Below are 25419 nucleotides of genomic sequence, written 5' to 3' on the forward strand. Positions count from 1 at the left end.
AGAAGGCCACTCTGTAGGAGGATGTGGGGAGGGCTGGGCAGAGGTGTTTCTGTCCATCAGGTGGTCTGTGCCCAAGCACACGTGAGCACGGGGCTTTTCGACTCACCTGCGTTACCTACGTATCCCCGTGTCCCAAGCACGTTCTTCATGATCCCAGCTCTCTCTAGGGCTGCCGCCTCCCCGCTGTCACGTCCTGGTGGAACTCAGGGAAGCACAAAAGTGGTTACAGGTGGTGCACTATAAATGCTGCCCCGGCTCTTTCCGTGGCACGGTCCCCTGTGGGGACCCAGAGCAGGTCCCTAGAGGGGAAAGGGACATGGTGGGGCTGAACCGAGAGTCGTTGGGGGGGGGGCACACAGGGGGGGAAGATTTAGGGAAAGATTTGTTTTGGGGCCTCCTTGGAGAGAGTAGTGCTTCCCAGAAAATGGGACGCCCGAGGAAGCAAGTAGCGTGCGTCTGTGTCACAAACGGGGCTTGCTCTGTACCCAGATGGGTTTCCAGGTCATAACAGGGAGAGGAGGGAGGAGGAATGAAGGAAGGAATGCGGGAGGGGAGAGAGGGAACTGTCAGTCCGGTGTCCCTGCGTGCCTTCTCGCTGCTCTCCAGACCAGTCGCGCCTTTGCTCTTTCCAGGACTTGGAAATAAAAGGAAATTCAAATACGCGAGAGTGTGAGCGAAGCTTTTTGACCCGGGGCAGAAACCGGGGAGGCAGCCTGCAACTTTGAGGCGCTGCGTCCTTCCTTAGGCAGGTTGGACGTCCTTGGGGGTGCCGAGGCCCTCCGTTCCGAGGGGAGCACCTCCACCCCAGGCCGGGCTCGCTCACGCCCGACGTTCTCCTGGATGGTGGTAGTGGGCGCAGGATGCGGACTACTGGGGAGCCCGGCGCGCGAGACCGACCACCCAGAGCGGGGCGCACCGGGAAGCCCCGGGCGGCGCCGCCCTGCCTCGGAGCGCGGGGGCTCGCGGCCGGGTAGCCCAGCCCACGGCCCTCCGCCCGGCCGCCCTGTCACTCACTTCCCTCGCAGCCAATGGCGCGGCGGCCTGTCACCCTCACCCCACCCCTCGAGGCAGAGCCGGGAGGAGGTTGGCGGGGAGGGCGCGGGGCTGGAGTTGAATGATTGAACTTTCCAGCGGAGTTGCGGCCGCCGCGAGGTTCCGGGCAGTGCGGCCCCGGCGCGGAGCTGGGAGCCTCGGCCAGCGCCCGGCGCCCGCGCTCCACCTCCCGCCCCCGACCCGCAGCCATGGAGCCCGGGGCGTCCGGCGCGGCCCTGACCCTCTGCCTCTGGCTGCTGGCCTGCGGGGGCTGCCTGGCCGGCGGCCCCGGCGCCGCGGCGGCCCGGCGGCTGGACGAGTCCCTGTCGGCCGTGAGCGTCCAGCGCGCGCGCTGCTCGTCCAGGTGCCTCAGCCTGCAGATCACGCGCATCTCCGCCTTCTTCCAGCACTTCCAGGTAGGGGAGCCGCCGCCCGCCCGCGGCCGACCTGCGCTGCGGGCCGTGGCCGGGGGCGCGCGCGGCGCTTGCCTCCCGGCCTCGGCGCCCAAACTTCTCGCCGGCCTCGGCCGGCAGATCCCGCTCGCCTGCGGCGTGGATCTCACCCTCGGGGCGGTCGGACCCCCACCTCCCCCTTTCCGGCCGCCTCCTTGCTCCCGAAAGGAGAGAGAAGCGTGCACTTCAGTCCCCGACTCCCCTGTTCCCCGGTGGAAAGCCCAGTGGAGAGCCTCTTGCGGATTCCGCGGGTGGGTGTGTGCATTTCCTAGTTTCCCAGGACTTCGGCGCGCGGCACTCGGGGCTGGTGGCGGGTCCCGCGAACTCCCCCGCGCTCCCGGGCCTGCGGCGCCGCCAGCCCCGGGAGCGAGGCCGGGAAGCGCGCCCAGCTGCGCCCGGCCCCGCAGGTGCCCGCGGGTGGACACCTCCGTCTCCACTGAGCGCCGCGTTCACGTTCGGCGGGCGCGGGGCTCGCAGCCCACCCGTGGAGCCGCGGAGGCGGCGAGTCGTGTGTTCCAGAGTGTGTGTGTCGGGGAGGGTGCTGGCAGGGCGGCCGTGCGCGCTCGTTCGGAGCCCGGCAGCTTCTGAGTCCGTGCGTAGTGTGCGGAGTAAGCCTGGGGACGCGGGACTTGGAGGGCCACGTTGGGATGCTCCGACGAGAGTCCCGGGGTCACTCTCTGCCCCCAGCCCTCGCGGGTCCTTCCAGCTTGAGTGTGAGAGAGCGTGTGTGTGAGTGAGTGTGGATGTTGGAGGCTTGGCGCTTGTGCATTGCCAGGCCCCTTGGGGGAAGCGACAGCGCCGAGGGTCCCCACAAGTCTTCCGTGGGAACCCGGGATGCTGGGGGCGCGTTCGCGCCGCTGGCGGGTTCTGCGGGGGCGCGTCCCCTGGCCTGCCCGCGCCGACGCGAGTGCGCGCTGTCCGAGCTCGTTCGCGCTCACGCCTTATTGCTCTCGAGGGCTCTGGGTCTCCGCTTGGCCGGCTCGCTCCTGGCCTTAGCGGCTCACCTGTTCCAAGACTCGGGTTCCGTCTCGCCGCAGGGAACAGTGCGGAGGCCAGGAGGAGACCCGGGGCCCTGCCGCGGGTTTTCGGTCTTAGGAACTAAACCGGGCAGGGTAAAGGGGGCTTCCAGAGGGGCCCTGGGTATTCAGCTGGGAGAGCAGGCGGTTGTGGTGACGGCGGAGTTTGGGGCGAATGTGCGCAGGCTTCGGGGTGTTCATCCTGGCCTGCGAGCTCATGAAAGCTGGCGCCCGGGGGCGCAGGCGCTCCCAGCTGGATCTTCGGAGCCCGCAGCCCCTCGCGAAGTCTGCGTGTGCGGGGGTGCGCGCTCTCGGGGAAGCGACCTGTAGTGGGTTTCAGAGAAGCTGGCGCACTCCGCGTCCCTCCTGGTTTGGGCAAAGGGAAACCCGAGTGCTCGCGTCCTGTGCTGAAATGACGCCGACATCCCGGAGAGGGTTCCTCCCTGGCCACCTGGTTTCAAATCCGCCCTGCCCTGCCCTGCCCCGCCCCGCCCTGCCCTGCCAGGCCCTCTCCGGGGAAGATGCTGCACTATTGTTTCATCAACAGAAAGCAAAACAGAGCGACCCGTTCCTGGAGAGAAAGAGTATCTCTGCTTGCTTTCTCTCTTTCTTTCCTTTCCTTTCCTTTCTCTCTTTCTCTCTTTCTAATTGAACTGTCCTTCGCCGTAATTTATTTGTTTTACAGTTTAAGCGGCTAAAGAAGCAGTTTAGATCAAGCCAATTCCCATGAAAGGCTTTTCTTGTGGTCTCCTGGCACGATTTCTCTTCCGAAGAAAAACCGCTGACAGAATGCACATCGCCAGACAATCCTGATTACATTTTAATTAGCTGGGGTGGAAGAAGCTGCAAATTACTGTTAGGACTTAGGAACGGCTGTTTTTGCCATCAACTGCCAAGCCACTGGTGGAGGGTTAACCCTAACCTGGTAATGCCTTTCTGATTTACCCGAGTTGCAGGGATTATGTTTTCCTAAGATTTGAAAAGGCAGCGACACACTCTCCTTAGAAACCCAAGCTTCCCTGTCCCTCCCTCTTGCTAAATAATTGGGAGATGACAGAGGAGTCGGCTGCTGCCAACGCCTTACAGGGCGCGTGGTGTTTATTAAGAGGCTGGAGAGGCAGGGGGAGACGAAGCTTGCAGACGAGCCCCTTCTCTCCGGGTTACCCCACCCCCTTGTGCACAGAAGGCCCAGCAGAAGTCTCTTTCCAGAGCAGGTGGCCATTTTCAACTTCTGTCCCACAGCCCTCGGCCTCTTTTTAAGGACGGAAGGCCAGTCTCCATCCTTGAGACCAGCCTGGCATGGGGACGCTTAGATGTGACAGCTGCCAGGGCTTGGCTGTGGAGACCCTAACCTGTGTGATGACGGTGTGGACAGAGGCTCAGAGCTGTGGGGAGCAGTGCCCTGCAGTGCCCCACAGGCTTGCAGAGGGACGCTTCATTCTCACAGTCTGTGCCCTAGCTGCACGCGTTTGCCAGCCACCGGCCCCGAGCCGTGATGCTGCTCACCTGGGGCCGTTGCTTCTGCTGTCGGGGTGGGCTTCACCTGTCTGCCCTGCGGCCCGCAGCCAGGCCCGGGCGCCCAAGCTAACCACTACTGATGCGTGGGGATGGGAACGGTGACGGGGGATTCCTGAATTCTCTGGCCCAGCCCCTGACCTGGGAGAGTTCTGGATTTCATCACGGATGGTGAACGGCTTCACGTCCCGGCTAAATGCTGGCTCCGTTCGTGGAAAGAAACCGTGCAAGTCAGCACCTCCCAGGGTGTCTGTTCCCAACCCCGGGTGCCGGGCGCTGGCCACACTGCCCCTTCAGGTTAGCCCCTGCCCCCCACACAGCATCGTTCAAATCCCACTCACCAAGGGGGTTGCGAAGGACATCCTTCTGTCTGCGAACGAACAGGAGATCTGGGCTGTGGGGTCTGGAACGGGGCATGTGAGCTTTGGAACAAGGCCGATCTTGCTGCCGTGTGGGGGGTCACTTGGGCCGATCGCCTTCCTGAGCGTCCAGCCTCTCTTGTGTCCCATGGAGGACAAGAACTGCCCGGCAAGGTGGAGGTCGTAGCCGGTGTTTGGGTTACTGGAGTGATGGTGGCCAGGGAGCTAACTCTAACCGGGAGATTAGTCAGTACCGGCCTCTGTTCTAGGAGCCCGGCAAGGCTGTGTAAGGAAGGTACTGTTTGCTTCCCAGCTCACGAGCAAACACAGGTGCTGAGAAGGCAGGTTACTCGAACAGCGAAGAGACGGTGCAGCTGGGCTCCGAACGAGGGTGCCTGTTGGGTTTTTATTCTGTTCTCTCTAAGATTGTGTTGGTTGGCAGTTAATTTCCTTCAAGAAAGACTGCCTCATTTTCGGGACTGCGTGCAAAATGAAAACGTATGTCCAGTATTTCAGATGGCAAAAGAAAGGAGTGTTGTTAAAGAATCTAAAATGTAAAATGCTCTTCCTTCTTTGGTGGCACTTGCAGTGTGTCCTGGGGTTTCAGATGTGCTGTTCAAGGCTGTTCTCAGTAAGGAAAAGTGTAACAATTCAGTGACGAGTGTGGATTTACTCTTCCTCTTTATATTATTCCATGCCAGTGCTACGTGCCAACATCGGAGCATTTCACTTGCATGTCGCCTCCGCGGCATTTCACAGTTTCTGTTTCCTGGCCTGGAGGGGGCCTTGAGACGGCTGGACACACGCACGAGACCCAGGAAGGTGGGGAGGGGGAAGAGCGAGCCCCCTCCCCCAAGGTGCACATGGTATGGCGTGCCCAGCCCCACGACGGGGTCCTGCGGGATGTTCCTAGACCTCACCGGAGCCTGTGGTCTCCAGGTGCTTGGATGCTTGCCCAGGAAGAACACGTGCTTGGCACCCTCTTCTGCAAGCTTCTAGACGCGTGCCTTGTGCCTTGTTCAGGGTGTCGTGTTCAGGAGGTCAAGCTAGGGATCTCCCCGTCTTCCTGTTCACAGGACAGCAAGTGGGCAGCCCCAAGTCCAGCCTTCTCCCTGGCAGATCCCTGCCCCAGGGATGGGTTTGCCCCCCGGAAGCCCTGGACTCTGGCTGCCCGCCCACTAAAGACCCGGTGCTGTTTCCGGTGTGTGATGAGGGCAGCCTCATGCGTGCCTCGGACCGTCCTTGGACCCTGGACCAGGTCCCGGCAGCGCCTGGGGTATGATAGTCATTTTAGGGCAAGGAGTGGGGAGGGAGAGGCTGGCTGGAGACCGGGGTGCCAGGGACAAGGGAGTGCGGAGCCAAGAACCTTTCCTGAGGAGGGGCAAGAGCAGTGGCAGGCAGGATCCCGCATGGTCCAAGGCTCCAAGCCTCCAGAACCAGTTCTGGTTTTCCATCAGACTGCCCATGCGACACACCCGCCCAGGATACAGTCTTGGAGATCTCTGTGTGCTGGCCACAGAGCATTAAGCCCGGTCATTGGTCCCCCGAAGCGTGGACCCCATGCCTCGGTCCTATGTCCACGAAGCGGCCCTGGTGTGGATTTTGGTACCTCAAGGGTGCAGAACTCTTGGGAGGGCTTAAGCCCACTTGCTTAAGTGGGGGGTCCCTCATAGGGTTTTCCACCGTGTCCACGCTTACGACGCCCACCAACGTTCACTTGGGAATAACCTCTACCCCTTGTGTTTTCAGCCTCGTGGGGATATTAAAGAAGAGGGAACATTGTCTGAAATGAGCTCTCTCTTTCTCTTCACTTCACTTTCTCTTTCACTTCAGAGTGACTCCCTCTCGTACGCTAGGTGGGATCCGCCTTAGCAGAGACCACTCTCGTCTGCCCTGGTTCTGCTCATTGTGGCAACCATGCAGGCCAATCTAGAGCCTTCCAGATAGAGTCATGGCACTAAGCATTAGGAGACCCGGAACCTGTTCTTTCTGTGCCCGTGTTGTCTCCAAGGAGGCTCAGGAGAATAGGAGGTCATGTACAACACAGACATAGCTCGCGTACAGCAGATGAGCGGGGAGCATGTCTGCTTTTTCCTAGAATTCGGCACTGCTTGGGGGAAAGAGTCGATCTTCTTGGAAGATAAGTAGCAGGTTGCAGGCAGCCTGGGCCCTGTGGGTCTAGAATTTTATTAGTGCTAAGAGATTCTTGTTTAATGGGACATTATTCAGCCTATAAAATACCACGGGGAGACACGCTTAGGTAGCCGATGAGAGAGATCAGACGCTTCCCCTACAGTAATTGGAAGTTGTTTGTTTTGGCAAGGGGAGAACTAAGCTGGTGATTAGCTCCTTCTACTAGGAGGACCAGCATCTCCTCCAAGAAAAAGCAAATAAACAATGATCGCATCAAAACCCCTTAGCAGCCACACATCAGCCCAGCCCCAGAGACTTCTGGAAGGACACTCCCGTGGTCCTGGTGAGTTTACCCAGCCCTGGTGTGTCTCTTCACCCTGCAGGGAGACTGGGTTACTTGCCACAGTGGCCGAGGGTTTGGAGAGTTCCCGAAAGAAGGGCCGTCGTCCGCTCTGGCGTTTATATTGCCTGGTCTGGGTTCCCTGGATCGCTGGCTGTCATTCTAAGAATTTCTGAATTTAACCAAAGCTAAGCATTAGGCTATTCAGGGCAAATTTTTCTGGTTTTAATGTAGTGGTTCTCCTTGAGTGTGGTTTAAAAGTTTATCTTATTGTGACTATTACAAACATTTCCAAAACACATTAAAGGGGCTCCTGGGTGGCTCTGTTGTTAAGCCTCTGCCTTCAGTTCAGGTCACGATCCCAGGGTCCTGGGATCGAGTCCCGCATTGGGCTCCCTGCTCCGTGGGAAGCCTGCTTCTGCCTCTCCCACTCCCCCGCCTGTGTTCCCTCTCTCACTCTGTCTCTGTGAAATAAATAAATCTCTTTAAAAAAAAAAAAGGCACTTTCTGACTTGTTCATTTCTTTGTGTACCGTATCGTTGAAGAAGAAATATATATGTATATGTCGATATGTTTATATTGTGTATACTCTTATACACCCGTATGTCGATATGTTTATATTGTATATACTCTTATACACCCGTATGTGGTTACCTATGATACCCTACATGCATGTGTGTGTGTTTGAAGGCGTAACTTGGAGTTGAAAGTTACTGTCGTGCAATGATTAAGCTCTCAGGTTATGATTCCTTGGAAATGATTGCAGTGTGTAACCTGTCTGCGTTTATTGCTGGCAGTGGGTATAACACTGTAGGGGCAGGCAATGCCTGGCTGGCTCAGTGGCAGGAGCTTGTGACTCTTGGTCTTGGGGTTGTGAGTTTGAGCCCCACGTTGGATGTAGAGATGACTTAAAAAAAAAAAAAATCCTTTAAGAAATAAAACCGGAGTTGGACAAGCTGATGAAGGGGTTAGTGGGCTCTGCTTGTATTGATTCAGGCGTGAGAGGTTCCTTTGCACAACGTGGCAGTGCTTTACAGAATTCCACACAGTTTGGAGGGTGAGGGCTTGGACCACAGTCCGGTCAGCACATTGATAGGATCAGAATGCATTTTCTCGATGAAACACAGGGCCAGGAGATCGCAGATGTCCCCATCGCCGTGCCCTTGTGCAAATGACTGCATACGTCAGCCTCGGGAAGACGCGTCCGAGCTCACAGGCCTTTCGAGTTCCAGCTTCCGCTGCCTCGCACACGTCTGTTCACGGGCTCGGGACCCCGTAGTGTGCAAGCGTGTAGTCTGTCAACATATGGCATTGATTCAGGATGACCTAGTTTCTCCTCTTTTCATTAATCAAAGAGACCCCCAACTCTTTCAAGCTTCGCATCAGCAGGAGGTGGCCCGTCGGACCGAGCGGAGCGATAAAGACGTCTTCCTGACCTTTTAGTTACCTGGGGACCGTCATCTGAGAAGATGTGCAATTCCTTTTGGATTCTCTGAAATTCTGAAAACAGGTCATAGACCTCTTCCTTCTCAGGAGATGCGGTTGGTGACCTGTCCCTCCCCTCCTTAACCCCCAGCTTCTGTATCAGCGGCTGATGGCTTCCAGCGGCTCCCCCTTAGAGACGAACCTTTCTCCGATGGGCGCCATCTTGCCGGCGAAGCAGTGATGAGGCCATTGGCAAGATCTGGAGGCCACAGGAGGCCAGCCTCCTGCGGGAATAATTCTTGGGCTGTTTGTGCTCCCCCTCATGGGACAAAACCTCTGCAGGTCTCCAGCTGACATCCCTTCCCCGTTTCGCTCCTTCTCCGGCTTCCTTCTCTGTTGCACCGAGGGCTTCTCCCAAGATAGCACATACGCAGGACACCCCTTTTCCGCCTCTGCTTCTCGGAAACCCAGTCTCGGACACCCGCCGGAAGAGTTCAGCTGATCTAAGTCAGCACCGTTGGGTCTTAGATTGGACGGCTCGGTGCTTTTAGAAATGACTCGTTCAAGCACATGCAGATGGTAGCGGGACGCAGAGAAGAAGCAGCAGCTTTCAGAACCCTCAGGTGTTTTCCCTCTATCCCGGAAAAAAAATCCCGAGATTTTATGCAAATTAAAAAAACTTTCTAGATGAAGAAGCCCTTGGAGTCTGAACATTTTCTGCTACTTGGATTTAGTTTGTGTCTCCCGATGATTTCAGTAAAAAAAGTTCAAGAGCCGCTTGAATCTGTTCCGTTCGTTTCTGTGAATACAGGTGGGTTCCTGCGCTTTCGAAGATCGACTCTAAGTAAGGTTCCTGCTCACGGGGATCGTAGAGTCCATAGGGGCTCAGCCTGGGAAGCAGCTTCAGTCCGCACGTGACTGCAAGGGGGGTTATTCGTATGAGATCTCTGGGGAAGGAGCGTAGCCCTGTCGGGAAAGCGTCCTAAGGGAGGTGACTCTCGGGCTGACCCGCAAACGCTGGCTTCCTCACGGCCAGAGCAACCAGCATAGCATGAGTCCACACAGAGTCTCGCCACAGTTTGGTCTGTGTGTCGGGGGCTCTGAGGGCTCCTCCTGGACGGGACAGAGGGGCAGTTCCTCAGCAAGCAGCCAGCATTGGGGAACTCATCCCCGGAAGCTGGAACAGAGCTCACGTCCCTTGTTGTGCAGGTCAGGGTAGGAACGTGCCCCGGCCATGGCACTTGGAGGTGTGTGCACAGATCTTCTCCCGGGTCCCCTGCCGGTCTCGGCTACGCTCCTGGCAGGTGCAGTGGTCTTCATCGGATCTTCCCAGCGCTCCCGCCCGCCCCTGAGAAGGAGCCTCACAGGAGCGTAAGAAGTTGCCTTTTCCATGGCCTCCCCATCATGCCTACGGCAGGACCCCAGCCCGACCTCGTGGGGGTGGCCCCAGAGGAAGAAACTCTCCCGAATTACGGAGCCGCAGGTTAGAACGGATTCAGCATTGCGTTGCACAGCGTCTTGGTGTTGACAGAACAGTGTCTCATGAAATATCTGTTTGACCGTCCGTAGCAGCTCTGTGAGGTCACGAGCGCTGTTTCTCTTTCAGAGATAATAAAACCGAGGTCTGCAAGTGAGGTAGCCAAGGCTTCACAGCCACATCCCATCACCCGTCGTCATCTTCCCAAATATTTACACGAAACGACCCTGTTCTCAGGTTATTAACAGTGAGAGAAGACAGAGTGGAAATACCAACTGTGATGTAATTGAGAATCATGCAGTTTTGGGGGGAAACACCCCTCCGTTTCTCGTTGGCTCGTGGAGGCACAGTTGTGCTTAATGGAAAGAGTAATGATGTGGTGGAAAAAGCCTTAAAAAATTCCTGTCCATCAACACCCATTCCGTGTGCATTTAACCATGCACATTTTTCTTCCAGCCAATATGAATGAGTCAGAGACCATCCCCTTTCAAGGATCTTGGGTTCTAGAGAACCCAGCACAAGCGAGATGGGTCTCCTGCCCTCCAAAGCATCATTTTCTGCTCGTGAGAGAGACAGACGTCGAAGCAAAAAGCTGTAGAGAGTTCTGAACTGAGGAAAGAAACGATTATAATCATCATACATGATGGTTTAGTGTGCAGTGACCATCTCCTAGACGAAGCATTGTTTTTGTCCCGCGAGTGAATTTTGTGTCTGTCCACCACCCTGCGACACGGCAGAGCACCACTGTGGTCCTTGCTCTTTGGAACTCGCTGGGCTCCTCCGTGCCGCAGGGTCTGAGGTTGCATTCCGGGAGGCCCAGGGGTCTGGGGACTTGTGCCTTTGCTCTTGTTTCCTGCTTCCGAATGGCGGCGGAACACGTTTGCGGTATTTGCAAGTGGCGACTGTCGCTGGTGTGTACTGTGGTACTTCCAGGACCTCGCGGTGCCCTCCATGCTGGCTGTCTTTGCTTTCGTCTTAGTTCCGGGAGTGTGTTTATGCTTGACGGTTCTTTCCAACCTCCCTGTAAGACACCAGATTGCACGGTGAGGACGGCTGCCCGTGAGAAGAACAGGGTGACAAATTGGCATTCTTTCCTACCCTGAGGGCTCAAATCTATCCTGAGGGGAGCCCGAGAAACCGTAGCCTATCCAGAGAGGGAACCTTTAAATTTGCATGGTATTTACCTTTTTTGTTTGAAATTGTAACGTTTTTCCCTTGAAATGATTTTTATTCTCCAACTTAATATCTGGTCAACTTGAGAAAGCGTTGTTACAATGACCTCACAAGTACATAATTTTGTTTCTCATATTGCCTTCTTTCTTTGAAAAGTAAGGTGGATAGGTTGTCACCACGTAGATTGTATCATGTAGAGTGACTCGAATCTTTATCTTGGGGAAGGGCGTTTTCCTTACGTGGTTCGCCCAGGATCTCAGGTGACCTCCAGCCAACAAAAATCCTCATTTCCCCTAATTTAGCATCTAATCGTCATGGATGGTGTTTAAAATTTCATAGTTAATGTCTACTGTGTCCCAAGAAGTGATGAGTGTACGAGTCCAGAAATAAAAATCCAAGAGTCCCTCTAATGAAAGAAAAGACATTAGTTTTGCAAAGCAATGCGTCACTTTCCAAAAATGTCATTAATCATACCGGCACGTGGGGTCAGAGGAATATTGGGAATTCACTGACTTACAAACTTCAGAGGCTTTTTTTCCTCTTATTTCTACACTTTTTTAAAATCCACTCTGATATTATAACGCATTAATAATTTGTATGTTTGAAACCCATAAAATTATTTTTGGTGCTCCTCACTCCCGGCAATGCCAGCAACGTGCTTATCTAGAAACAACCCAGATGGCTTCCGTTCTTAGCTGGGAGGTTCCTTACTGACAGCTCCTCTGAAAGAAAGGCTAAAACAGTTGAGAAACTCTAAATGCAAACAAAATTCAGGCTTTCAGGTTCAAGGTGGTTTTACCTACTCCCTGCATTCCTGCCGGAGCAGCGTCATTATTCATGCCGTGGATGTGCCTCGACTCTTGTTTAATTTTCTAGTAACACATAACTGAGAAACAGCCCTTTTTTAGACTTAAATAAATGTCTCCGCTCCTGTGTTGCATTGCCTACCCCACTGCTAGGCAGGGCACTCTTGAAATGTATACTGATACCCTTTGTGGACTGCAGAGAAAATTGAGAAAGAGACGTGCAAACGTGCAATGCCAGGAGAGATTTAAAAGAGGGCACATACCGTATGCTGATCTGTTGCCTGTGCCCCGGGCACGTTCCCCGCGTGCTGGTGTAAGAAACCAGATCTGCAGAGAAGCTTGGCATTCCAGGACCATTAGCTGGCATTGCAGCCGATGGGCAGCTTTGTACAATGTGGATACCGAGCCCCTTGATAATCACGAGGGAATAATAATAATAATAATATCCCCCACATTTGGAAATGTAGAAATGTTTCCCAACAAACCTCCACGCAAGTTTCTTTTGCATTAACTCAGATTTCCACCCGCTTTCCTCCACGGCGAGCCCTTACTGGATGGCCATTTCCCCCAGGGAGCAGTGTTTTGCACCCAGTAGGGGAACAGCCTTTTATGAAGGGAGCAGAAGTCCACGCCAGCTACACGGAGCGCCAGTGGTGTCCAGGCCCTGGGGCTGAAAACCAGCGTTGCCCAACAGACCTGCTCTGGGGGCGAGTCAGGTAAAGGGAAAGCTAGGGATTGCATCACAGCACAAACTGGGTGCTTGCTGCTTGGAGGTATATAGCCTGTTAATTAGGAGAATGCTCACTTTATACCGAAGTTACTGATGACTTTTTTTAAAAAGATCTATCTATTTGCGAGAGAGCGAGAGGGAGCACAGTGTTGGTGGGGGACGGGTTACAGGGAGACGGGGAGAATCTCGAGCCGACTCTGCACTGAGCGTGGATCCCGACCCAGGGCTCAGTCCCACGACTGGAGCAAAAACCAGCCGTCGGATGCCCGACGGCCTGTCTCATCCGGCAATCCTGATTCCTTTCTGAAAGAACGAGACAAAACTTGGAGCGGGGTGGGGGGTTGCTGTGCTGTGTATGGTCCCCGTGGTTGCTTCACGTTTCTTCAGTGGCAAGACTTGCAGAGAAATCAGCCGAGATCTTGTCCGCCATGAGGAGCGGTCCTTGTTGGAAGGTGGGCATTTTCTCTCCCATTTTGGCTTCTGTGTTTCGGGCTGTCGCAGCCCTTTGGAACAGGAACCGCGCCCTTACGGTTTTAACGCATGCACCCTGCAGTTCCTTTCTTATTTCCTGGGCCATGGGGGGCCCTCAGCAGAGGTTTGGTGAATCTGTACAGCACATCTCTGACGAGAAATGCATTTTCCTTTTCTGTTCCCCACCACCTCCCCCTCTTTTTATTTTGACACTTGGCTGTACCACTTGGAAAGCAGCACAACCAAACCCCATTTGCTGATCATTCCAGAAATGGCCTACATCTGGGAAGTTATTTTCCCCTTGGGCCAGAATCTCAAAGAAAGTGGGGAGCTTCTTTCCTGTGTTGTTGTTGTGTGCACATTTTTGTATCCGGGATTATGAGATCATGTCCTCACAGCTGCAGAGAAATTAAACAAATTCTGGACGGAATGGATTCACTTGTTAAATGTTGCGCTGACCGCAGGAAAACCTATTTGGAGGTGAGACCACCTTACAAAAGACATCCATTTGTATTTCGATCGATTATTCAAGAGCCGTGGTCTTGTGTCATATTTGGAACCTATTTTTTAGGAGGGCAAGGTTTGTATGGTTTAGTCCTATCACGTACTCTACAATTTCAGAAAAAAATAAAGAGACTCCTTTTGAGTCTCTTCATATGGGCTCCTTTTGAGCCCATATGAAATTAGGGCTGAAAGTTTTGTTGGTATGCACGTGGGGCTCCTGGCTGGCTCAGTCGGTAAAGTGTGTGACTCTTGATCTCGGGGTTGTACGGTCTAGCCCCACGTTGGGTGTAGAGATTACGTAAAATGTTTTTATTTGCATATACATGTCTGTCGGTGTAGTACACATCCGTGCCTAGCTCAGGCTTTCTCAGGACGTGCCGAGGGGCAAAATCACCCCTCCTGACCTAGGGTAGCTCTTTCTACTTCACATTTCTCTGGATCTGGATGTGTCTCTCCATCCGTGTCTGTATTTAGGTAGGCGAGTCGAAATCTGGAGATACATACATATACACACACACGTACACGTGAGTCTTTTGTTACATATTCCTGTGTCCTGGGTCGAGAAAGAAACTCGGAGCCAGAAACGGACAAGCGGATTGTATTCACCATCTTCTACGTACAGTGTGGGAGTTGGAAAGGTGCTCATTTATGCCTCCACTGGAGAACTTAGAGAAGAAAAGGCACTTGTTTCTAGGAAATGCGATTCGAAGGAAAAAATGCCGCCCTTCCATTCTACGGCAGACTTTCTTCTGAAAGGACGCAACTGCGTCTCTCTCTAATAATGCTCATTCCGCACTGAATTTTGCTCCAGAAACCAATATTGCTGTGTATGTTAACGACCTAAAATTTAAATTAAAAAAAAAAAAAAAGTAATCATGCTCATTCTGAGGATAGGTCCTAGAAATTCTGGATGTAAACCTTTAAGAAAATACAGGGTTTTATTTTTTTTCTTCAAATACCTGGTAATTTAAAATTTTGTTATTTTTGTTATATTTTTTTTTAATTTTGTGAGCTGGTCCTAAAGTCTGCTTCTCTTGGATCTTCTTTGCAAGTAAACTGCTCTTCCTTTTGAAGAAGTTCTGTCTTTGAACCTTCTCTGAGACCATTTCACTGCCGTTTGCTCAATTTCCTGACCTCGAACATGGGGGCAGTGAGTGGGTCGAAGTGCTTCACTGGGTCTCACTACGATGGAACTGAGTGTGAGCAGGACCTCTCAGGGCAGTGGCTTCCCAGCAGTTTCGACTGTTGCTGTTAAGATGAGTGGGGCGGGCACCTGGGGTGCCTGCGTGGCTCAGTGGGTTAAGGGTCTGCCTTCGTTGGGCTCAGATCATGATCTGAAAGTCCTGGGATGGAGCCCCACATCGGGCTCTCTGCACAGCAAAGAGCCTGCTTCCCCCCCTCCGCCTGTCTCTCTGCCTACCTGTGATCTCTGTCTCTGTCAAATAAATCCAATAAAATCTTAAAAAAAAAAAAAAAAGAGCGGGGCACCAAATGCGTGCCTGGTGCCAAAGATCTGGGGATTTGACAATAAGTAGTGTGTCCCCTTGAACCTTGGTGCTGCACGGTCTGGTCCAGGAACCAAATTTAAACAACCTGAAACCTCAACAGACCCCTCCCCAGAGGAAGCATACCGGGGGCAAACAAGCATATGAAAAGATGCGCTCCGTGCCCGAGGTCCTTGGGAGATGCCCCTGAAAAGAACGATGAGATACTGCTCCGTGCTTGCCAGCACGATCCTGATCTGGAACACGTCAGACACCAGCCAGGCTGCCGGGGACGTGGAGCAACAGGAACTCCCGTTCACGGCCAGGAGGACGCAAAATGGTGCAGCCGCTTTGGAAGACAGGCGGGCCGTGTGTGTTAAAAGAAGGAGACCATCCGAGACAGCAAGTCCCCAATGAGAGTCATTTGTCCTCCCGGACAGCAGACCACAGGCTCACGTACCGTTTCAACCTGCCCCAGGAATGGCGGCTTTTAGCAGTTGGGCCTGAAATTTCCCGATCTGCTCTCGCGATGGAATCTCCACGGCACAAATCCCTCCCACCCTTTTCCTTTGAGAACCTGCCATTTCGCGCCGCCCATCAGAGCGTCTCCCTTCTTACCAGATGGTGTGCTGCCTGCGTTCACGAACTGCTTGATAAACCCAATTAGATCTTAAATTTACTCTGTCAAGTCTTATTTCTGAACATGACACGAGACATCCTGTTCTCATACAATCCGCTAATTGTGCTCTTTGGTATTTACCCAAACGAATCGAGGATTCATGTTTCTAAGAAACTTGGCATGGATGTTTAGACAGCTTTCTTCATAATTACCAAAATTAGGAAGCAACCAAGATGCCTTTAGTAGGTGAATGGATCAACAAACTGGGGTCCACCCAGATAATCAGATACTCCTCAGTGCTCAGACAGGATGAGTTACCAAGCCACAGACAGACGTGAAGAAACTGAAATGCCTGTTATTAAGGGAAAGAAGCCGATCTGAAAACCCTCAATACAGTGATTCCAAATATATGACATTCTTGAAAAAGCAGAACTTGGGAGACAAGTGTTTGCCGGTTTGCGATGGGAGAAGGATGTTCGGGGCCGGGAGCCTACTACTTATGTGCTGTTGTGATGGTGGATCCTTGTCTTCGTACGTCTGCTCAAACCCACAGAACACCCAACACCCAGCGTGAACCTGAGCGTCAACTACGGACCCTTGCTGAACAGGCTGTGTCCGCGGACGCTCACCAGTAGTGACAAGTGTACCCTCTGCTCGGGGGTGTTGATGACCGCAGCGGCCGTGCAGGTGTAGGGGCAGAGGACGTGGGAAGTCTCACCACCGTTCTTGTCCTTTTGGTACACACTTAAAACTATTCTAAAAATTAAAATTTATTTTAGGAAAAAGTAAATAAAATATTTTTCAGTTTTCAGTTTCAGAAACTTACCCTCTGAAATGTCTTTGACCATGCTTAGTTCTGTGGAAAGAGAATGGAATTCAGATGTCTTACATGCATTCGTCACTTAGAGATTTTCTATTCTCTTATGAGGCCGAAGAATAGATTCGGTAGGATTTTTACGTGAAATTTGAAATCCTGGATAAGTATTGTGTAAGGACAAAAGGGCATTGAATTTTAGGTCATCTAGTCTATTATGAAAACATACCTGACTTCCCAGATGCTGGGTGCTTATAATTCTGCAGGTAACACACATTTTTCCTGGAATTGATTTTTTGGGAACGTTCAGTCTCTTCTTGGGGTTATTTCTGTTCGTCTTGTATCACATTTAATTCATCATGTTTTCTCAAGTGGTCTCTCATTAAAGCATGCTGTCTTTTGAAGTTCATATTAAAATAACCCAGAATCTTGATGAATGGGTTAGACTCTCCTATAAGTCAGGGTATAATTGACTACAAGGTGCTTGATTTTAGTTTGATTAATTATTCTGCACTTTCTAATGAATAACACATAACTTAGCACCATGAAAAACATATATCCCAAGCAAACAATGTGACAAAAATCTGACTTCAAGTCCATTTGAATGGGAAAAACATGTAGTTCTAGTATTTTTTTTTTCTTTTCTGTTTAGGTTTTCCCCGCTACAAATAGAAGTCAACTAAATCCTGACTCTTCTGGCCTGTGACTGTATAACAAGGTGGTAGATTTTGCTTTCGTATTAGAATAAGTACTTTTAGGACTCGATGTATTATGAAACCTGTTATTAAAATACTCTGTACCAATGCAAATGGAAAAATCATTCTCCTTTCCGAAGCACGGAATGTTTGTGCAAGTAGAAATTTTCAAACCGTTCTTGCTGTTATAGCAGGAGAATTCAGCTCCTACTCTCTGGAAACAGCTTCTCTCTGGCTGCTGTTAATGCTTGTAAGTCATTAGCTCGATCACTTGAAATTAATCCTCCGCTGGTCAACTTGCCAGAAGCTCGGCGTTAATGTGCCTTGCGGGAACTGCTTATTAGGAACAACAGATCACACCTGTCAAGCCTCACATCTGTCCAGCCTCTATTGTGAAAAATACGGAGACTGGAGAGTGCCTTTAAACTCCTTTTTCTTTTTGTCCTCACTGTTACCCTGAGCAAGACATAACCTCTTCCCGGGGTTGTTTCTTACAAAGAGGCTCGTAGGCAGAGGTGAGACCGAACCAGAGCGGAGGCCACACTGGCCCGGTCTGTGCGGGGCGTCCTCGCCTTGACCAACCCGTGCAGACACAGGCTAGAGCCCGTGCGTGTGCACACACTCATCCAGAGGTCGGCTTATTGCCGGATGCAGAACACGGTTTCAATAACTGGGATGCGGGGAGACATCCGGACGCTGGGCCGAGGACTCCGTCGACTTGGCACACGTGGAGAGAGAGGAGAAAGAACCAGTTGGAGGGATTTTTCATGGAGTCGGAGGCAGCCAAGTAAGGGAAATTGTTCTTTCATCCCTGAGGTTCTGCAGCTAGAGCAAAGGTCCTAGTCGCCCAGCAGGCCTATCATAGATGCAGCTCCTGGACCTGCCCCGGTGCTTCTGATGCTGCAGGTCTGCCGTGAGACCCCAGCACTTGCCTGTCTGACAAGCATCCGACCCATGATTCTGGTCTCGGGGCCCCACTTTGAGAACCATTGATGTCACCTTCTCTACGCCCTGGCTTTCTCTCTGGTGCCTCTCTTTGCTCGGTAAGATGTGCCCGGTTCTCGCACTCGGTCCTCCGTTCTCTGACTCTTGGACCCGCATTCTTCTTCCAACCCGCCGTCCCTCATTCGGGGTCCTTCTTAAGGTCTGGCTTACGAAACAGGAGTCCGCGGTGGCTCCCACGGCAGAAACGTAACTGAGGACATAGTCGCTTTCACTGCAATTATGTGTCCAAGGAGAGGGTTGGAACCGTTGTTTTCTCTTTTGAAACCTCGGTTGTGGTTCCAGGTCAGTGGGGGAAGGAGCCCATGGGTGCCTCCTCTGACCACGTGTGTTCAGGGATGGAGGTCTAGGATGAAGACTCCTCCAGGGGAACCTTAGAGAGGACAGTTCATAAGTAGTCAAGGTCCAGTTATGGAACAAAAATAAAGCATATCAGGTTGAGGACATGGACGTAGCGTAGAAAGAACAGGCTGGGAAGAGTCTTATTCTGTTGCACAAGAACCCTCTCATCATGAATGTGTGGCTGTTCCACACTTCCTTTTTTTTTTTTTTTTTTTTTTAAACATTTTTTTTTTCTTAAGATTTTATTTATTTACTTGAGAGAGAGACAGTGAGAGAGAGCACATGAGCGAGGAGAAGGTCAGAGAGAGAAGCAGACTCCCCATGGAGCTGGGAGCCTGATTTGGGACTCGATCCCTGGACTCCAGGATCATGACCTGAGCTGAAGGCAGTCGTCCAACCAACTGAGCCACCCAGGCGCCCTGTTCCACACTTCCTTAAGCTATTAGTTTTCACCCAGCGCTGGCCTGTTGGATCTGAAACGGGTCTATGTTACGGTGAATAAGTGCCACCTTAGGATGCAAACATGCTCTGAGAATTAAGTGCTCTCTGTAAAGACAGACAAGGGATGAGTCGTTGTCAGCAAGATGGAGAGTCAGATGGGTCAGAGTGAGACACTGCGCTCTGCCGTATGCCTGGACGTGGCCGGCAGTCCGAAGTTAAGGAACAAACACTGACAGTGATTTTTGAAGCCAATGGGCAACATCCGTGAAGATATTAAGGCAGCGATTCCCAACTGGGTGCTGTTGGGGTGTGGTTCAAACCACATAGCATTTGCCTCAGGGCTTTATTTTTGCCGCTGTTTAGGGTTGACTTGTGTCCCCCATTGCCTAGATCTGTGAGTCGATGGCCGAACCTTCAGTACCTCCAAAAATGACCGTATGAGGAAAAGATTTGTGGAGATGGACTTAGTTAAGATGAGGTCAGACCTGAGCAGGCTGAGCCCTTGAAGCAGTATGACTGTGTCCTTACGAAAAGGGGGAATTTGGACACAGATGCTCGTAGGCGTGAGGACACAAGTAGAAGGCCACGTGAAGGTGAGACTGGCCGCCATGAGCCAAAGAAGCACGGGAAGTGAAGAGAAAGACGTGGAAGGAATTGTTTCCTGGAGCTCTCAGCAGGAGCATGGCCTTCTTGACACATTGTTCGAGGACCTCCAGCTTCTAGAATTGTGACAGTCACTTTCTGTGGTCTCAGCCACCGAGCTTGTGGTCCTTCCTTGTAGCAGCCCGAGGAAACTGGGTCACTATGTTTCCTTTTGAATTTTAAATAATATGAAGAATGCTGGACATTGTGGTTCATAAGGAATATATATCTGGTAACTCAGGTGACCAAACTAGATTTCTCATGTATTTGGTTTTCTTGCACTGGTTCCTGGCTCAAACTCCTTGAAATTTCCTGTGATGTTGATGTAGTGATGGAGGTGTCTTCTGCTATGTTCATGAGGGGACTTTTTCGGAAAGTCCTGAAGTAACCTAAGGGTGGGGGCAGGTCGCTAGTGGCACCAGCCTGCGAACAGAGGGTTGGGACTTCCAACTGTCCCCCTCCATCCAGAAGGGGAGAGGTGCTGCAGGTTGACTCAGTTACCCGTGGCCAACGATTTAATCCGTCATGCCTGTGTCATGAAGCACCAGAAAAACCCAGCAGAGGAGGGTCTAGAGAGCTCCCGGGCTGGTGAGCACATAGCAGTGAGAAGCCTGGAGAGGGCCTGAAAGCTCCATCCTCTTTCCCCATACCTTGCCCGAAGTGTCTCTTCTATCTGGTTATTCTGACAGTACAACCTTTTATTCAAAATCGGTTGCCTAGTAAAATGTTTCTCTGAGTTCTGTGAGCTGCTCTAGAAAATCAGTCAAACCCAAGGAGGGGGTTGTTGGAACCTTGAGTCTTTGGCCTGGTGGTCAGAAGCACAGGTAGGAATCTGTATGGGGCGATTGGTGGGCTGGGTGCGGTGTGGGGCAGTCCTGGAGGCCTGAGCCCTTTGCCTGTGGAATCTGAATTGAGGTAAATTCTCCCACACCGTTTTGAGGTCTGGGAGCTGTTTGGTGGAGTGTAGGGAATCCCACAGCCCATCCTCCATTGGAACTGAGTGCAGGAACCCAAAAGAAATAGTCTTTGATGTTATTGGATTCATGTTCCCCAAAAGGGGGTTATGGGTTGTGGGTTATGAATTCAGTTTAGTGCAGCCCCGTGTTAAAGAATTATGCAATCTTTATGCTTTACGTGGATAGTGGGCCATTGGAAAGTCTTGAAACAACCAAATAATGTAGAAATTCATAAGATTGATCTTACTCATAAGCAATGGAAAACTATTTTTTTTTTCTTATTATATCAGAACTTCTTAAGGGCTCTTGGAATTCTGACTTCTCCATAGTTAATTGCATGAGCCACCCAGGACCCTAGACCTCTCGGATTCCTTCTACATTATTAATGGTCACCTTTTACGTGCAAATCATTCATATTGATGGATTCTGCCTCTTGCCAGTTTGACTACCACTTTGACTTGAAATGATCACAGATGGTCTTCATAAATATCTGTGACCGCCTTACAAAAATACTCTTCTTGTCTTTTTAGAAAAGAAGAAATGGATTTTTTTTTTTTCAAAAGCTTGCATTTTTGTGATAAGGGACCAGGTTCTGGTGACTCCAAGTTGAGGTATATTCTTTCTGTTTGAATCAGCCATGGGTTGCCCATTTTTAGCCTCTGGGGGCTCTAGTGTCTTCATCTACACAGGGAGAACATTGGGCTCGAGTCTCTATTTAAACTCTCGCAATTCTCATAATGATCTAGAATGTTCTCCAGAGTCTTGTGTCGCCAGTATTGCTGACCGCTTTCACATGTGATTCAAAGCCACAACAGGGAGTAACCTCGTGTGTCCAGAGAGCCTAGGCGGGGTGGTTTTGAGGGTTCATGCCATTGCGGGATGCTTAGCTCCTCCCTTCCAAAGGGCACTCTGCACCTGCCCTTCTCCTCAGACATTGCTGAGCAGTGTTCAGAAAGGTCCCCATGTCACGTTCACGTCCAAGGTGTGGGTTGTTGGCATCATCCTCTGGGTCGTACCCCCTGAGTGTTATGGAAATGAATAATGTCTGTGTGATCTTCCTTCTTCACGCTCAGGCAGGATGGACCCCATGTTGTGTCCTCATCTGGTCTGGACCTTTTGCTAAGGCATTGTACGTTGTACATTGTGTTTGGGAGAGTGATGAGAGCGTTTTGTTAAGCACAGAAGAGGGTATCAGCAGGCGGGAAGTCTGACCTTCAATAACTCCTCACCCCTGTTGCCCCGAATGCGTTTCAACAGGAATTCAGGGACGGAAAACTCAATGAGAACAGGGTAGCATGTTACCGAGATGCTGAAACTCTTTCCCTTGGAAAGTGGCTTGTGTTATGAGACAATTACATGTCATTAACGAGTTAGATTTGTCTCGTTTTCAGCAAGAAGATGGATTACATGAACCTCCAAGGTCTTCGCTGATTTGTAATTATATGGTATCATCTGAGTCAGAATTCTGCAGTTTACAAACATCTTGAGTGGGTATTTAGAAACACATTTTGAGTCCCTTTTCTTGTCCCGGTTGCTTTTAGAGAACAGCTTGGCCGTGTTTGGATAGACTTGTGGACTCTCCCAGAGAGGAGTGACCAACACGCCCACTGATGGGAACGCCTTGCACAGAGGTGATGTTCGTCATGATGCAGAAAGTCCCAGAGAGGTCTGGAATCCTACCCGGCTTAGCTGATTACTTGCGGCAGAGGCAGAATTCTAAATGCCCTCACAACACTTGATAGGATAATAAATTGGCTTTCAGTTGCTATGAATAAGGGCAGCATTTGCACACTCCCAGGTGGAACAGGGCTGAACCCTGATGTAACTCAGAGAGCTGATGACATCATTGTTTAAGTGGCTGGCTGCATGCTTTCCTATTTTGCTAGAATTCCTCTTGACGAATTTTTCTGTTTTGTTCATGTTAAAGACAGCGTAGGATAGAAAGAAATACAGCAGCAGCAACAAGAATTAGGGAAAGAAGGGACCAAAGAAGCCTCCTAAACATTGCTAGTCATTAAAGTATACTTTGAGCGAGTTGTAAATTTGCATTCCATCCTAACCTTTCCGGGGAGCTCGAACAAAGGATGTAATTAAGAATTGTTGTGTGTTTACATTGTTTTTCCGCATTGTTCTTGCATTTTTTTTCCTGCTTTGATAATGACTTTAATTCTTCTCAGGAACTTTGGAATGGTGCTGACATGTATTTTAAGGAAAGGACTTCTCTTGTTTTCTCAGTGGTTGGGTCCACAGCCTCACAACAAAGTTGCTTTTAAATGCACAAATGAAAAATAGCCACAGATAACAAGTTGAAACAACACTACGTTATTCTTTGGTGAACACATTCATGAGAATACAGTTCTCTTAGTTTTAGAAGGTGAATTGTCATGCTTGGCCCACCGAGGAAGACCTTGTGGGGCGTAGTGAGATCTGTCCTTGGGCGAGAATGTTCCCGGCTCACCTGGTGTTTCCCGTGGTTCCACTTCCATCTTTGGCACTGGAAGGGCGCCCTTCTGCCTGCCACCACTTGGTTCACTCCTTCAACACCCTCACCTTTTGCAAGAGAGAATGCTTCCTGTCCCCTTGGCTTTATTGTTACTTGGATTTTTCCAAAAGTCTCTCTGTTGGAGAAAACTCTTTCCTCCTGGATGTAGTGATGGGGAGGCACAGTTGTTATTCATGGAGCACATTCTGAGCTTTTGAGATGTGAGCTCAGAACCTGGCTGGGCGATGTTCTCAGGATCAGTCCCCGAGGGGGAGTGAAGGACGCAGCGTCGGGCAGGAGTTGGGCTGGTGTGGTACCACAGCACCATCTGAAGCTGCGCCTGCCAGCTTACCCTGCCTGGGACAGGGAGCTTGGTCCTTTGTCCCACAGCATCTGCCAGACCGTCGTCCCTCCATGTGGACTTCTTCTACCTGGGGTGTGGCCTGGTTCATGATCCTCTCTTCCACTGAGTACAGTTTCCAGGTGGGGAGAGGTAGAGTTTGGCCGTGAACTGTCTGAGCTCAACACCCTCAGTAGGAACGTCCATTTCAGCCGTGGACGCATGGGGACATCTGGGTGGCATGTGACAGGATTCACTACCTGTCATTACTCTTTTTTTTTTTTAAATATTTTATTTGTTTATTTGATAGATCACAAGCAGGCAGAGAGGCAGGCAGAGAGAGAGGGGGAATCAGACTGCCTGCTGAGCAGAGAGCCCAATGCGGTGCTCAATCCCAGGACCCTGAGATCATGACCTGAGCTAAAGGCAGAGGCTTAACCCACTGAGGCACCCAGGCGCCCCCCCGACCATTACTCTGGTGCACCCTGTGGGGTGGAAGTGGTTCCAACTGTTGGCACTGCAGGGACCTATCATCCGCCGGAACTCTTCTCCCTCACACTTTTTAAACCGCACTTTTCCACCCTGACCATAAACACTTAACCATTTTCATGCTTTAATTCGCTCTTTACAACCACTCTGTATCGTTCATCGCTAGACCTTCACTCCGTAATCCTTCAGAGTTCTCAGTCTGTTGTCCTAGAGTTACCACAAGTGTCACAGTGTAAGCAACATGTAGGACATCTGTCCGTCCACAGATTCCGGGGTCAGATCTCGATCCAGAGAACCTCAGTGTGTAACAGATTCCGCATGTGGTTCTTTGAACCCCTAGCGTGGGAAGCACTGTGACACAGGCCCTTCCACTTTTAATTTCCTGTGGCGTGCTGTCTGCAGCCTACGATGTATCATTTTAATTTTGGCTTTTTTGGTCAATAGCTTTCCTTTTTTTTTTTTTGCCCTTTGGCTAATCTCTGACTGCAGATTTCTGACTCTGAATCCATCAAGCCCTAAAGCTGCCTACTTGGGTGTGTCATTTCAAGATGTGTCATTTCAGGGGTGGGTCCTGCTGGAGAAACTCACACAGTCTGGGGCGCATGGGTGGCCCCGTCAGTTGGGTGTCTGACCTTGGCTCAGGTCATGATCCCCGGGTCTTAGGATCAGGCGCTGCACTTGGTGGGGAGACAAGCTTGATCTGCTTGTCCTCTGCCCTGCTCTCTCTCAAATCAATAAATGAAATATTTTTTAAAAATGACCCAATCACGTGGAACGGTGTTCCTATGAATCTGCGTAGCTCACGACCTCAGGTAAACATGTGTACCGTCCACCCATTCTGCCAGTGTAGTTCTACTCGCTTCAGCTCCCACGTTCCTTCAGCAACTAACCCGGATGTTCACACTGTCGTCCAAGCCCCCTCCATGGCTCACTCCTTTTGGAAACTGACATTGGTCCTAATTTCATTGAGAAGAACAGACAGCACAATTCACGTCTCTAGAAGTTCTGTATGCACGTGCGACGTTCGAGGTCATTGAAAGTCACACTGAGTTTATCTTTTCATGGTGGGGACAGACCTCCATGTAGCACTGAGAATAATCCTTCACTGCCTATAACCACAGGCTCACTTTCTGTGACACACGGGTCCGTTTAAGAAGTCGCTGTTCGTTTCTTGAATGCAGCAGGTTAGGGAACGGAGGGGCTGCCCCGAAAGAGGGACTCTCACGACGTGTCCTTATGGGAAAGATAAGGTTTGTCGAGAGCCACCATGAATTTGTAGAAGAGATTTTCATGAATCTAAGAACCCACGGGTGCAACATCCATTTTTATGCAACCCTAAGAAATGAAAAAAAAAAAAATTACCGTAAAATCAGGACACAAGCTCAGTGATGGTCTTTCATAGAGGAAGTATCATTTGGGGGGTGCCTGGGGGGCTCCGTCGGTGAAGCAGCTGCCTTCGGCTCAGGTCAGGATCTCAGGATCCTGGGATCAAGTCCAGCCTTGAGCTCCCTGCTCAGCAGATAGCCTGCTTCTCCCTCTTAGCTCCCCGCTGCTTGTGCTGTCAAATAAATAAATAAAATCTTTTTTTTTTTTTTTTTTTGGTAAGAAACATCATTTAGTTCCACGAATATCTTGTTCTGTAATACCTTTTATTTGGTCCAGGAGTTCTGGTGATTTCTT

At 51.1% G+C, this 25419-nt stretch overlaps 1 protein-coding gene across 1 annotated transcript in view; it reads left to right on the forward strand.

Moving 5' to 3' along the window:
• The first annotated feature begins 1087 nt into the window (after positions 1-1087).
• Positions 1088-25419, forward strand: part of ANOS1 (anosmin 1) — a 175514-nt gene continuing 151182 nt past the window's right edge. The window contains exon 1 of the mRNA XM_082717179.1: positions 1088-1448. Within this exon, the coding sequence (XP_082573305.1) occupies positions 1242-1448 (207 nt within the window). The 5' untranslated portion in view covers positions 1088-1241. The remainder of the gene's footprint in view (positions 1449-25419) is intronic.

This window comes from Mustela nivalis (genome assembly GCF_964662115.1).
Source record: "Mustela nivalis genome assembly, chromosome: X".
Classification (NCBI taxonomy): domain Eukaryota; kingdom Metazoa; phylum Chordata; class Mammalia; order Carnivora; family Mustelidae; genus Mustela; species Mustela nivalis.